The 15,511-nt window shown below is 40.4% G+C and overlaps 1 protein-coding gene across 1 annotated transcript in view; it reads right to left on the bottom strand.

The window, feature by feature from the left end:
• The window catches only part of LOC119373804 (E3 ubiquitin-protein ligase MARCHF6), a 78,829-nt gene that overhangs the window by 34,375 nt on the left and 28,943 nt on the right, over positions 1 to 15,511 (bottom strand). The window contains exons 6-12 of the mRNA XM_037643862.1: positions 14,893 to 15,028; positions 9,427 to 9,541; positions 8,487 to 8,548; positions 7,089 to 7,121; positions 4,714 to 4,765; positions 1,869 to 1,927; positions 1,512 to 1,736 (exon numbers count right to left, since the gene is read on the bottom strand). Coding sequence (XP_037499790.1) covers positions 1,512 to 1,736; positions 1,869 to 1,927; positions 4,714 to 4,765; positions 7,089 to 7,121; positions 8,487 to 8,548; positions 9,427 to 9,541; positions 14,893 to 15,028 — 682 coding nt within the window. The remainder of the gene's footprint in view (positions 1 to 1,511; positions 1,737 to 1,868; positions 1,928 to 4,713; positions 4,766 to 7,088; positions 7,122 to 8,486; positions 8,549 to 9,426; positions 9,542 to 14,892; positions 15,029 to 15,511) is intronic.

Genomic DNA, 15,511 nt, shown 5'->3' with positions numbered 1-15,511 from the left:
GCGCATGCCCGGTAGTTAAGGTTGGTTGCCATGTTTAAACTGCTGTATGACGGATAAGATTGAACGCCGTTGTCCATGCGCTATCAGTTGCAAACGAAAATATCTCACTACTGTCGCGTGATTTCATGTGTGTATATATGACCGATCCTGAAAATAAAATTTTCGTTGTTGAAAGCGCTTGTGTTCGTCTCGTACTTCTTCTTTGTCCATGTGTCTTCCCGCGCTATGCTAAATGCCAGTTTATTATTAACTCCAGAAAACGCTGGTTCCAACAAGGAGATGAAAGATGTGGCAGAGGTGGGGGCTCAATTAATGCTGTTTTGGACCTGAAATTTGGGCAGTAAGTCCGAAAAATCGGAAGCCGAAGCTTTTTAGCATCCAAAATTTCAGATGTTCTTATATATCGACGTCTACGGGGCAGATTTGGAACTCCGGACTTGAAGGAAGCACACCCTTGTCTGCCACATCAGTTGGGCTTCCACAGAAGTTGAAAGAGGAGGAAAGGCTGAGGAAATGGCATCTTTGCCCATCACGTATAAAGTGTTGTTGGCAGCACTTTGGTGGCACCAAATCATGTACATAAATAGAATTCGGCCTCTACATTGCCTCATTCTTGATAAGACAACTATGAAACACCACCCTGCCAGTGCTTCATCAACCTAGCAAAATGAAACACTTTCATGTTGCTATCTCATAAGAATATGCTTAGGAATCCTCTCTAACCTTTTTTTTCTGCAATTGCGCTTCGAAGTATTCGAAAAATATTCTAGAAATATCCGAAAAATATTCGAAAAATATTAGATTCGATTCGCACTCACACTTCAATATTCGAATTCGCTTCGCACCATAAATTTGGCTATTCGCACAGCTCTAGATATTAACCTTCCATGAACGAACAGAAAGTAGCACCTTTTCTTTTTTTGTCAGTATTATGACTCCTTTTGGGCATTTCTGGCACGCTGTATTTTTTAGTACTAGGGTGACCACCCATCCCGCAACTCAAGGGACTATTTGCAATGCCCACACCTGGTTAGAATTATGGCTTCGTAAAAGAGTGAGTTGGTTCATGGTTTGACAAGGAAAATACAGCAGCGCAAAAGAAACGAGGACGAGACAGCGTCAGACCTGAGTTCTCATCTTGTCCTTGTTTCTTTCACACTACTGCTTTTTTTCCTGCTAAGAAGCCCTTGATGCAACTGTATTTTCAACATGAGCATTTGCGAACTACTTAATTCAAGTAAAGCCGTGGGCTGGGCGAGCTGGTATAGGCTCATATCATGTAACATAGTGCTGAGAAGATACAACTCAGAACATAGGCTGTTCACTTAATATTTGTCATTTGTTTGCTTAATATTTAATTCAAAAGGTTTTTTTAAAACTGTGCCCAGCCCAATGCTTTGCAGAAGCTTAAGATGCCTCATCTAGGCAAGAGCACCAGTACAATGAAATTTCCATGCCTAAAAATGAACATTGCCAACTACAGGCAAAAAAGGAGTAAGAAAATAACGCACCAAGGAGCAGACGTCGAGCCACCAGCCACAAACCAGAGGAAAGAGCCCAATCTCAACAACGGAGAGCAGGGCCACCTTGACCACCACATAGCAGAGGCCCAGTAGGCGTTGCGTCCTGCGCAGCTTCACCAAGGCTGCTAGGCCATGCAGAAACACCAAGACCACGCCCAGCAGCACATAGCCACACAGCGTGGTCAAGAGGCCCTCAAATTGAGACACAGCCACCTGTCAAATATTTATCATTTTCAGTACTACATACAGGAGTCATTTGAGCCATCTTTGTGGCAAGCGCAAGGGAGCATATTATAGAACATACACTCATAACGCCAAGTAGTCATGCATCCAGAGGAAACTTACGTAGCTCTTCAGCCGGAAACCCATGATGGCAAACTGTCCAATATGGTACGGACAGAAGGCTGCAAGGAAACAAAGCACATTGAGCATATAACATATTGCTGTTCAATTGCCTGGATTTAATAAATGACAGCCCTACTTCAAGCTGCAACCACAAGAATAAATTTCCTGCACATGCAGGTAACAAAAAATTATATTAATGTTCCCTTTTAATGCAAATGTGCTGGCATAAATATAGATTTTAAGGCACATTTGAATGGTCAGCTCTCGGGAAGCAGCACAAAAGTTGTGTAAAACGGGAACTAAGGTTTAGTATAAAGAAAAAATGGGTTCCAATGGGAACAAAGAAGCAAAATTATCTCTACTAATCATCCAGTTATATAGCTTTAAAGCTCTCTTTAACAACCTTTGTACAGGGGTGCAACAGCCAAATCAGGATATGGCGCAATTTTTGGAGCAGCAAAAAGTTGCATCTGGAGCACGAAAATCCAAATTTGGAGCAAGTTAAGGAAAAAAAACACACTTTTTTTTTAGCCCGAAATCCAAAATTTGGAGCAGTACAACAAATAAGACTTACTTTTAGAAAAGAAAAATATATGTACAAACTACTTAACATCAGCTAACTCATGCACAGTGCACATGAGCACTGATATTTCAATAAAAGCAGTTTGTTAAACCACCCCACAGTGCAAACAATGTCAAAGTCCACGTCAGCTTTTGCAGAGCCTGTCAAACCATTTGACAGGCGCTGCATATGCTATTGTGAATCTGCCAACCTGGCAACCTCGAAATTTGGGATATTCGTAAAGCAGGAGCGAAAGGGGTGGCGAAAAAAGAAAACTGGCGTACATTTTTGTTTATCGTTTCTCAGGGCCACAGGAACATCATACACCGCTCTAAATGATTGCCAGTAATTTTTTAGATGTCAGCACTCATACTAGTACTCATTATTATATGGTGCGTGCACGCATGAGTAGTTAAGGAACAAAATGTGCTGTGTACCGTGACAGCGAGTACTAGTAGCCCCTTCTAAATCATGGTACACTTTTCCGCACAGCAACGGTGTACTGCAGCAAAAGTGGCTTAAAAAAGTATTCCGAACGTGATAAAACAAGGCCAGGAAATTTTACAACCGTTGTCCTTTTTTCTTTTCTTTTGCAGTGAGGTTAGGGTATTGTGAACCAGTAGTTGGGGTTATGGTCTGCGCATCTGGATTGGATTGGATGATGATGCGCACACTACGGGTGATTAACACATTCCCCATTTCTTGCAAAAATTAGTGGTACTGAGAAAATTTTGAGACTGGTCAAGCATTTTGGAGCAGCGCGGCACAATTTCAACGAATTTCATGGTTTTGGCTCTGTTTGGCACAAAAATAATAGTATCAAATTGGCGCAATTGGCGCAGCTGTTGCACCCCTGTTTGTAGCAAAGTCGGCACACCCTGAAACAACCAGTCAAATGCGCCATTACCATCTTGGTTGAGTTTCCCTAGTGCAGTGGAACAAAGATGTGCTCCTTAAACTTCCATTATTCAATTTCTAACAATTAAATATATAATTTGTTTAACAATGCACTTACCTAAACCTGTCTCGTTATGCTGCATCATGCAGAAATAATTATTTTAGGAATAAGCCACATTACTGAAGGACAAACATTTTTCAGTAACACCTACTTTCTTAGAGCTGTCTAAGATTGAGATTTGAGCTGTCTGGGAAACTGACTGGTGAAAAAAAAAAAAGAGAAAACTGCCTAGTTTATAAACGTTTGTTGTACCCCAAGAAAAGAAACGTTTTAGGGACCCTGAAGTGATGTTGACAATTGCATACAAATTTCCTTATTTAGCAGCAGAGATTTCCTGTGAACATTACGGGCGAAACGTCAATGCTCGGCAGAAATCCTGTTGTTTATAAGAGAGCTGCTTATAAGTGAGCATCCTTTCCATTCAAAGCAACTGAACTAATCAAAATGAATTCACTGCATGTACGCATACAGACAAACAACCATGCATGGGTTGTCTGAATAAAACTGTGCACATGCCACGCGCATCTGAAACCAGCACAACACCAGGAATTACAATGACAACCCGGATAGTATTTTGTAGTGATGCCTTTTGCAATGCTAATGCACTTTCATGCTCTTCGTGCTCGGCCAGTGGTCAGAGCAAGTCTGCCCATGTTAACAGAATCAACTAGCAGTGAGTGGCGGATGATTAGACTAGCACAGTATAAAGCATAACACACTGCTACAAAATACCGGCCCTGCGTTTAAAATATTCATAAACTATCTCCCCTGCTCTTTAACCCTCACCCCCACCCCAATACTTCATGCTATAAAGGCTGCATTTTGTAAGTGGAATCCACTGAACATTTCACGATTAATTGTTTGGCTCACAGAAGCAAACAAATAGTTAAGGTTTTTCATGCTAAAGCAAAGGCATACAGAGAAAATAACTTTGGCTTCAAAGTATGAAGCTATTTTAACATTTACTGTAAAATTTTGTTGAAATAAAAACCAGCCAGCTCATTCCTGTCACTGTCCTCGTATGAACACACCCAAACCTTTACTCCAACATAGCCAGCTGCGATAACATTTTTCCGAGAAAGTTTTGGAGATAACTAGCTATTAATCTAAACGATTATCTCAGGTGCAACAAAATTCACTCAGGGATTCTTTACTAGCACTGAAGGGCTACTATCCTTAGCAAAGAATAAAGAATAGACCCACAGCTTATCGAAATATCTGGCCAATAAGAAAAAGAGGACAAGTAAGTGAAAAATGCGTAACAGGAAAATCATACAATTTTACCCGTACACCAATATTTCAATATCCTAAATGTAGTAACTTACCAAAGACAAGGATGAAGAGTGTGTTAAGGGAAACAACCCAAAATACGTGCTCCTGCAGAGGAAAATAAGATTATGAAAAATTGCAGCTAAATTAACACATCAACAACAAGAATGACTCTTTATACCCAACCTAATGTACTTAGATACAACTTTACATGGGTATGGTCACACCTAATAGTTTCCCAAGTTCAAGACAAAAGAAAAATTTTGTCGCAATCTGCTATTACTACATCCTAATATCATCTGCTATTAAGTTATTCAGTAAAAGACTGATGGCTGGTGGTGCCTGGTTGAGTGCAGTCTTTGCAACTCTGGCTCTGTTTTCCTTCCTTATATCCAAGGTCAATGGCATAGAATTGAGACTCAATACAAGATCCTTTGGGGTTGGCAGGACCGATTAAGACAGCCTATACGGCATTTGAAACAAGGAAGTGGCAACAACAGCAGAGCACACGGAGATGCCATCTGACCAAATTGTGGACTGTCCAGCTGCAGTGGCATCAGCATAGATTATGAAATGGATGAAGGCATCTTAAATACTCATTTAATGAACAGGACACTGCACGTCCAGGAATTGTGTGTGGCCATATGAAGTCACCCATGAGCTCCCTCTAGTGGCCCCAAGGAAAAGCTATTACTATCTATGGCATAGCATTTTACGGCCTTTTTCAACTGCCACAATGCCACATTTACATTAAAGGGGCCATGACAGGGTCACCCAACAATTTGTGGTTTTCAGCGAAAAATAGAAGTGGAGAGTCTATTATGGCTCTACATATATGAAAAATGGACTGTAAAAGAATATTTCAGTGCAATACAAGCCCTAGAAGTCGGCGGCTATAAACCCCACCCACTGCCGGGGACCACCATTTTGCCATGGCGTCCGTGACATCATATGCTGCATGGAGCGGAGCTGTCGTCTTCCACCAAAATTTCAGCCGCTGCAAATCGTTTACGGGGGGACATGGTACCTGAGGCTATCTTGTTCATTTTCTGACCAGAATCAACTAAAAATCACAGATATGTATGCATTTCTCTGTGCTGATTTTAAAAATGCAGTAATTTTTTCTTTGGCTCAAATAATTATTAAGATAATTAAATGTTAATTACTATTATTTGGTGAGACAATAGATACTAATAAACTGGGCACAAAGTTATGTTTAATGCATAAGTGGAAAGGAGAATGAATAAGAATTGCACTGCTGCAAGCAGTTTTCAAATCCAACAAAAATTAGCAATTTAGCAGCCCACTGAAATTTAGCATTTACAGTACAGCTACTAACGATCAAGAACACAGGCAGGTTAAAAAATTATGCAAGAAAAAAAGAAAGAATCTGCTTGCAGCATTTCAAGCTTTATGCATTTAGCTTCATACAGCAAAAAACGTTACAGCTGTAGCTATTCTAGAGCTTGAGCAATTGTTGCCCCAAACAAGCAGGGTGAGTAAAAGCTTGTTTTGAGAAAATGCAAGAATACAGAGAAAGCTCATTTTGAACCACATGTAATAGAAGATAATGAAATATTTTTGTTAAATTATTAGTCTCCACCAGGGACATAACCTGCATGCCTACTGCTGCAGCATATGTCATTCAGAGCAGCATGACAATAAAACAGCCCATTTTTTGTGCTTTTTCTCAATCAAAATATTGCTTGTCTTGGTGATATAAATTTTTGTTGGGGCTGAAATATCAATCCGAGATGCAAGAAACTTAGTCAGCACTTGTGGCAATGCCTGTATGTTACAAAAATACTATCTTCATAAAATTGATTGTTTTCATGATTTTTCATCTCTAAGACCAGTGTCCCCCCTTAACTTCAGTGCCAAGCTGAAGAAAGCTAAAATAACTCGATTTCACGCACAGCTGACCCCGGAACAATATCGTTCGCTGGAATGCAGACGCTTGCACAGCAAGCTGCTTGTTACGTCACGGCTCGCGAGTGCACCAGTGTTGCCCGACTCTGAAGCCGCTCGCATGTTTATAAAAATATTCAATTATAAATTAAGTGCTCGACCAAATGCACTAAAATTTTGCCAGCTTATTTGTGAACGCACAAGGATTAACCCACATAACATAGATCACGATCTAAAATTGGGTGTCCGGGCCCCTTTAACAAGATTTTCATGCTACATCACCTCCTCCTTTACGCAATGTCAAATGAAGCAGATTGTAGCCAATAAATATGACAAAGAACTATGACAACTGCTTTCACGCCAAAAGTATCACCCAAAGCTAACACAGAAACACTGACTAGTCTGTTTGCTAACATAATTATTTTTTTTACTTTTTTTCATGCTGGTGAGACCCCACATCACCAGAGCAAATGTTCCATGATAACACACCCAAGAACACGGAAAAACGGGTAGGGTTTCATACCAAAAACACAAGAGATCCATCCAGTCCAAGCAGCTGTCGAAAAGAAAGGGAATATTATGTTAGAATTGCGTAGTCTATCTCAATACATCTTCAGACTCCTGTGAAATATGAGCCAACTAGCAGAATTAAGAAGCATTCAAAAGAAAGAACAACTACATTAGCACGGCAAATACCGTATTTATTCGAATCTAAGCTGATGTTTTTTTTTTTTTTTTTGAAAAAACGATGTGCGAAGGGGGGGGGGTGTAGGCTTAGGTTCGAGTACAATGATTAGGTTTTTTTTTCTTCTGGCCTTGCGAATTTCGGGGGTCGGCTTAGAATCGGTGCCGGCCTAGATTCGAGTAAATACAGTAGGCAGTTGCATGCGAAACCTGCACTTTACAAAGACATGAAAAATCAAGGAAATAGAAAAAGAAACGATGTTTGCTGAACTGGCAGCATACTACCATCACAGAATTTTAAGTAAGTGTTGCATTAAAGTGTGAAAACAGCTGTCAGCTGCTGTCAATTACAGCCATATTTAAGTTGTTCTATTAAAAAGGACAGACAACCACGCCTAAAAAATGACATTTGGTATCCCACATGCCGAAACGCAACAATAAACAGGAGGCTCAATCATGCGACCTTCCATTAGTGTACATGGCTCCGGGCCTTTTTTAAATGTTAAAATACAATTTCTTTTTCTATGATAAGTTTTTTCTTTTTGTAACTTAAAAATACCCAGCTAAATCTTTTACTGTTGATAGAATGGTGCTCTGTTCATGTGATATAATAAAACTACTGTTATGAGTGGTCCTCATCATCCTTGAGATGGCTATGTGCACCGCCACCATCCATGGAAACATAACGTTTAAGGACTTGTTTGTACGGATTTCAATTCTGCTCTTGCAGGCAAGCTAGAACTTCCAGTTGTAAATCACCGAGCTTTTTGAGTGACAACATTGCTCCAAGTATGAACACACTAAAAACGGCCCATCATTTTGCTTCCCCAATTTTTCAGTCAGGCTATTGGCATGACAGTCATTTCTCAGTGTTGACGATGCAAGGACTCCTATTTTTTAAAGATTGCTCATGTTGAGAAATTTTGCCTATAAAACATTTGCGCACTTTTGGAAGTAACCACTCCAGGTATAAACATATGCAAGGGATAACACCATAAAAAACTGGGTCCTTAAAAATGTTTCTCGACGCTTTTCAATTTTGAGGACAATGTCGAGTCTGTAGCTTTGGGCAACATTATTTATCATCTCTATTAGAACTGCTCTTGCAATCTCTGGAATGGCTCATTTTATGGAATCCTATGTCCCAATTTGTGGACATAAAATAGGATGCTGACAATGATAAAGATGCTTTATTTCATAGCCATGCAGTGCATTAAGAAAGAGAAGTTGCTCTCACCCTTTCCCAGGTAAGCTCCTCAGCTGCTCTGTCCCACTCAATTGGGTTCCAGTTGATATCATCTACACAAAAAGCATAACATCAAATAAAAGAAACATAGCTATTATCAGTAATATTATAAGATCAGTACATCCTTAAGCCTATTTTAACCATCTGCAGTTACGAGTGTTTACCCACTCTACAGTAGTTCTGATTGGGAACTATTTCACATGTTTTGGCTGCCATGCACAAAGAGCACAAATGTGAAGAAGAAAAACGCATAGTAGTGTTTATGAGGCTGTTGTACAGTGCATACTTTCCAGTAGTAAGCAAACCGTCATGGGTGATCACCTAAAAAAACGTTTCCTCTGGGGTCTGCATCTTCTTCAGCCATTCCCTAATACAAGGATACATTCTGGTCATGTGAAGGTGGCATATATGTACTCCTCACTAACACTGAAATAAAATTACCTTTCGGTTCACTAAACTCATGGCACTTCTTTCCTTAAATGTCATTATCTTCGGTGGTCTACAGCACATAAAGTATAGTACATGAATTCCTACAAGGGTGCATCTAGAAAAATGCTGTCCTTGTACATCAAGGCTACAAAATGGTTATCAATAGTAGTTGAAATTGTTGAAAAGTTCCCGAGCTTCCCAGCAAGAAACACAAAGAATAAACCAATTCTTGCAAGTAGACATGTGTCAGTACTGATATCTCACAGCAGCAATATCTTCTCGATCTAGGAGGGTCCCCAATGCATGACCACCAATGGTTAAGCAAGCTTTATGATACGTGTAAAAGGTTTTCATATATAAACATTTTCTCAATAAGCATCTCTATTAGCATACACATGAATTGGTTCGTGAAACAAGGTATTACTTGAACCACACCCAACAGAAATGGTAGCATTATCGTAGGTGAGCCTTCTACAAGCAACCTCTAAGACACTCCACTCACCCTGAGCAACGTGGTCATCTGCCTGTGCAGGAGGTTCGTCAGCATGGTGAGGCACTGGCCCTAAGGGTGGCCCCACAACTTCTCCTGGCTCAGCTTCTGCCAGACCGTCAGCATGCTTAGAAGGAAAAAGTGTAACAAATTACAATGTAGCCGACCTCAATCCTTTGACAAGGGCAACTAATATACTTGCCTAACACAAAGTTCCCAGGAAAGTCAATAATCCTTCCCGTCTTCCCCTAACCTTATCTCTTCCTTTATATTTCCAGATTATTGAAAATTCTCGTAGTCTAACAGTATTATGTTGGTCTCCTTGACCTAAGTTGAGCCTAACTGTGTCTATCAAGTAACTAACTGCATCTATCAAGTAAACAAGACGTGGCAGCTGCAGAGCAAGGAGTAATAGGCTCTAGTACCTGTCACGCAACTCTTTTTCACCCAACATACGTGATTTCTGTAAAAAAATACATGCTTTGTGCATCTAGACATTTCTTCCTTCCCTACAACGCTATTGTTGAGGGTGAACAACAGGGTTTGTGCACCAAACTATTTGGCGGCACTGACTACATGTACAAACCACAATGCCTTTGTAACATACAAGGAGCATGAGCTATACTCAAACTGAATCATGTTTCACCTCCGTAACTTATAAAGCGTGCGTGCTAGCTAAGGTTACGTTTTAACTGCAAGCACAGTCAAACCCGGATACATCGAACTTGAAAGTTTGTGAAATAGTTCGATATATGAATAATTAAAATTTTGAAAGAAGCCTATCTGTAGCAGACCTAAAAACTCTGCAAGCCTCAGACAGCCTTTTGTGATTGTGAAACACGGAAATTTACCATTATGTTTCTTTTATCCCTTAACCATTTAGGACGAGCACAGCTCGTCTTTGCCAAACTGTGCCCAAACCGTTTTGGACGAGTGTGTCTAATCCGCTTCAGATACCAACTCCCTATAAGCGTTTTGCACGAGACTTGCTCGTTTCCACGCTAGTTTTGCGTGTCTCTTCACAGATGGCAGAACTTCCTTGGCAATTTCTTTTACTTTAACCGTCATTTCACATTTTTTCGCGACTTGTGTTTAGAAAATGGCATCCAGTGAAGGTGACGCATGCGTTGCTCGTGCATCTTCACAGAATGAAATCAAATCAAATCAAATTTGTTTCAACATACAAGCGATGTCGTGGACAATGAACTAAAAGCCAGCAAGGCTTGACAGGGTCAAGCCTTGCTGGCTTTTTCGATGGAAGCCTTAAGTCATCGTCCAGCTCTTCAGGCGGTAATTATTCAGACATCGAAGTTTACTTTGTTTCTGGAAGCGACAGCAATAGTGATGATGATATCGGTATTAGCAGTTCATCAGACGAGGAAGACTGCTCAGAGGACATCATCATGAGTGCGCGTCAATGGAGGGAGTTTGACCTGAACATCGCCATCAAGCCCCCTCAGTTCCAGTTTCTGGGCGTTCCCTAAGGCATTCCATATAACATCGCCTGGTGACTTGACCTGTTATATTCACCAGTTTCTCAACGAAGACATTGTTTCACTAATTGTGAAAGAGACTTATATGCAACGGAACAATAAACTTCATTATGCTAATTTGACTTAATACACACTTCAATTTTTTTCGTCAACCAAAACACGCTTTTTAGAAGCAGAATATTCAATCTCATATCAAAAAAAAACTGTTTAGACAGAAAAGCTTTCAAAAAACAAAACGGTTAAGGGGGTAATTCCACGTCAAAGGCATAAAAAATTGCATTAGTTTATCCACCGCACTTTCTTGTGGAACATGCGTGTTAGATTGAAAGGCCTTTTCATGTTCTTGAAGCACTGTAGTGGACCACTTTCCAATAGAGGTGTGCCAATGTGTAGTGAAATTTTGTCTCAAATCGAATTCGAATTGAATAGTGCCGAATAGTAGCCAAAAACATCGAATATCGAATCGAATATCGAGTACTAAAGATTTTTTTTTTTTGAAAATTGAAAGAAAGAACAAAGAAATGAAATCTGCTTATGTCCTCAGGCACATAATGCAGTGAGTGACTTCTACCGAAAGATACAAAACTGTCATGCAGAAACACAATCTGCTCCACAACACATTGCTTCAGGCTCTCTCGCCGTGATGTTACGGCATTTCCTGCAGTTGAAAACATGCACTCACTGGGCACCTCAGTAGCAGGGGCGGGGAGGTATCACAAAGAAATTTTGGCGATACCTGGATAAAGTGCAGCTCCATCCTCTTTCACAGTATTTCAAAGGATCAATCTTTTTTGGGATCAGGAGCTCATTGAAGCATTTCTGAGTCTCTTGACTATAAGGTATAAGGCCTTTATGTGCAGAAATGACATAATCTCCTTGAAAATAAACGAATGCTCGCTTTTGAACTAGGATATCGGTGCGAGTTTTAACGGAAGGCCTACTGTAACGACGTTAGCATTAGTTTTAGCCACCCATCTTAACCAAGTTGCACCATTGGCCTTTGCTGTGGTTTAGATATTCATCCTGTCAAATTATTCAAAACTTCGAATAGTAGCTATTCGAAAGTCGAATCAAATTATTCGATTACGTATTATTCGATTCAAATTCAAAACTCGCATATTCACTCACCCCTACTTTCCAATAACAAACAGTTGCAGGTAGTATGCTTCACTGCACACTGCTAGTCCTCTCTGCTATTAGTATTCTTCACTGCATTATGTGTTTGTGTTGCGGTGAAGCATACTACGGATAATCCATCATGATAGAGAGCAATTATCCCTCTTGTGCGAGTTATCCGTATTCTGAGGCACACATCTTGGTCATTTTTCTCCATGGCTTACAATGTTCTTCAGATTCAATTCCCTGTTCGACAGCATTGGCCAAAACAGTGCCACTTTGTCTGCCACTTTGTCGAATTCTGTCAATTCAAGCCTAATGGGATTAACGAAATTGGTCTAATTATCTCATTGGTCCAGCTAAATAAAATGAAGAAAAAGCTTCAACACACACTGCCGATTCATTTGGCTGCATTTGCCCACTATTCTAGCATGACCCTGAATTCAACATATGCCCACTTTAATGTGTGCAGCGTAAACCTTACATTAGTGCTGATTTACGAGATAAAAATCAAATGCACATCAAATTTTGATCACGCACCAGTTAAAACATTTGCAAGGGTGCAGCCCAGCAGAGTGCTCAAATATTTCGAATGTTGAGGTCAAGCTTCATCAACTGTAAACATGGAGTGCTATACTTTTGAATAAGATTTCCAAGGGGATGTTAGAACTGTTCAGTATAGTGAATGATTCAATACATTCATGTTTGACTGCAGTCAAAATAACTTGCTCACAGTCAAGGTCATAGACTCTTGACAAAGAGAGATGAAAGAAGAACCGTATCACTGAACTGAACTCAAAAAAAAAAAAGAAAAGAACAGCAACCCATGTAATTTCATTTTGAAAGCGATCTGGCAGCAAGAAACAAATAAACTTCAAGAATGACCCCTTTCCCAGAAACAAACATCACACTCCCATGGCAAAGGTACCAGCGAAGCCATGAGGCAAACTTTAAATGTTTAAAGGTCGTTACAAACCAACAAACACATTAAACCTTCTACCAAAACCCAAGGACCATATACAGTGAGAGAAGGAGCCCAAGTGGTCGTCTATCACAGAAGGGTTGATAGGCGGGCTAGTTGGTATAGATTCATTGTGGAAACTTGGTAGCACAAACAAATGGTACACAGAAAGAGTGGGACACAAACCGCTCTTTGTGTCCCGCACTTTCTGTGTCCCGTTTCTTTGTGCTGCCAAGTTTCCACAATGGGTCATCTATAAGTCTAATGTTCTGACTGTCAGGCAGCACGCATTGGCAAAGCAAAAAATCTAAATGAAAGACTTAAGTAACACAGAAATGTCAGAATCTTCCTTAGACAGTACACCTCTCGAGCTGAACATTAAGAAGATGCCAAAAATTGTCTTCCGAGGCAATTGTATGGTCTTTCATGAAGACACAGCACACATGCATAAGCACAGTTTCAATGGCATTTACATTCACGTACCAAGTCTGCTGCACTGCTGCTTCACACCTAAATGTCAGCACCAAGTTGGCACTGTCAGTAGAGTAGTATGCGTTAAAAAATCAATATAGCCAACCGCAACCTCTCATGAGATACCATGCTATGAATTTTCTGGAATGATTGTGCAGTGTCGGCACATAATTTTAAAAAACCTAGAACTGAACTTACGACAAATAATGGTTCACTATACAAAAACAATGCCTAATGCAGTGGAATTTGTTGCTGGTATGCTAATGGCAAGTGCTTTTTTCTTTCAATCTATCGGCGTAACCAGGAATGGGCTAGAGGGGATGGCATGAGAGAGTCCTTTCCATCCCCTCTGAATGAAGAGGGAGTGTGCCTCTTCATATGCAGATCGCTCGGACTAGTTATTGGAGCTCTCTGCATACAAAGTTACTGCATTTTTGCTTCAATTAAATGTTTCATCTCACACAGTTGACAATATGTAGTATCAAGAAGCCATCTGAAAAATATTAGAATTTACAAATTAGCACAATGCTTGATTCAATGTTCAAATGTTGAACATTAAGCCGCTGAAACATTCCCACTTGACCATTTGTACGGGATCTTGTGCACCATGCAGACCCTCGGAGAGGGGGCAACGTCTGTGAGGACATCTTGGACAATGCAGCAGGCTACTATAATTCACCAGCTCCACACAATGCTGTGTTATTGTGAAGAACTTGCTTTTGAAAACATAGCACCATTATACAAAGAGGAAGCAAGCGAGCAAGCCAGCGGTGTCTGCTGCAACAGCCTGCTGCTGTTAAGTAAACGAGATAAGGACCAAAAGCATCTCTGAAATCTCGTAAACAAAAAGTCCCCAACTGCCCTATATCCATGTCAATACAGTATTTTGACATACTAAGACTCAAATGTGTTTAAGGTTCCACAACCACACGCAAATGTTGTGCAAAGCCAAGCCCAACAACTAATTACTTCTTCACAGTCATACAACCTTAGGTACACATTTATGGATCATGAAACTTGTGTAAATTGGGTTGCACTGTAGCCTGAATTAAAAACAGAACTCCCTATCCACTAGGGCATTTCTCACAGAAACATATGTCACTTCTCAATATTAAAAGCAACCGACAATCTCCGAGTCACCATAGGGAGGTACAGTCGTGCTCAATATGACTTGCAACCAGGAGCACGTGGCCTCATGAGCTCAAAGATTGTGTATGGCTTCCACTAGCCTTTATTTCCACAACTAAATGACGTTCTGTCACTTGGCAATGATACGCAATAAGAAAATCTCATTTAGTTGTAGAAATAAGGGCAACTTCAAGCCATGTGCAGTCAATGAGCTCGTGAGGCCACGCACTCCCGTGTTGCAAGTCATATTGAGCGTGACAGTACATGTCTGCATACAGAGCCCAAAGGAACATGCAGTCCTTGCATTACCTGTGGGTCTTGCTCTAGCCAGTCTGGACCCTCTCCATGAATTACTTGTTCTCGTAGCCACACCAAGCTGATAAAGGCACACAGCGTGCAAGTAACGATGCAACAGCCATATAAGCTGTCTGACAGCAAGTTCTCCCTGCAAATACAAGCAACCGTAATGTGTTTTAAACAAGCGGTCAATGCTCCAGGCTACATGGCCAATCAGTCAAACTCTAGACAAATGCACATCTCGAAAATTAATAAAATTAAGCGTGCAAGCATACAGTACATTGAAATACGAAAAACAAAAATCTGCGAAAAGAGCAAACCGATTTTTTTTTCTTGTCAGCAAATGAGCACACCAGACACAAATGTAACATAATTTGCTTTGCAATGCTCAATATTGAAGGTGTCTGCTGTATTTCTGACACTGGAGAGCAGCTACGATCTATAAAATAGGCTGATCCTGTTCGCTCTTTTAGCAATCATCACGAAATTATACTAATTTCCGAGCTACTCGAGCACTTGTAGAGAGCGCTGCCCACGTCTAAATGGGAAGTACCTGCCAACACACTCAACTGAAAAAAAAAAACGTCTAGCAGATTTAAGATGGCATGATTACTTCAATGGAATCCTCTCC

The sequence above is a fragment of the Rhipicephalus sanguineus genome, chromosome 1 (assembly GCF_013339695.2).
Source record: "Rhipicephalus sanguineus isolate Rsan-2018 chromosome 1, BIME_Rsan_1.4, whole genome shotgun sequence".
NCBI classification, from domain to species: domain Eukaryota; kingdom Metazoa; phylum Arthropoda; class Arachnida; order Ixodida; family Ixodidae; genus Rhipicephalus; species Rhipicephalus sanguineus.
Note: the sequence above shows the minus strand (reverse complement) of the source record. Positions and strands in the feature narration are given on the sequence as shown.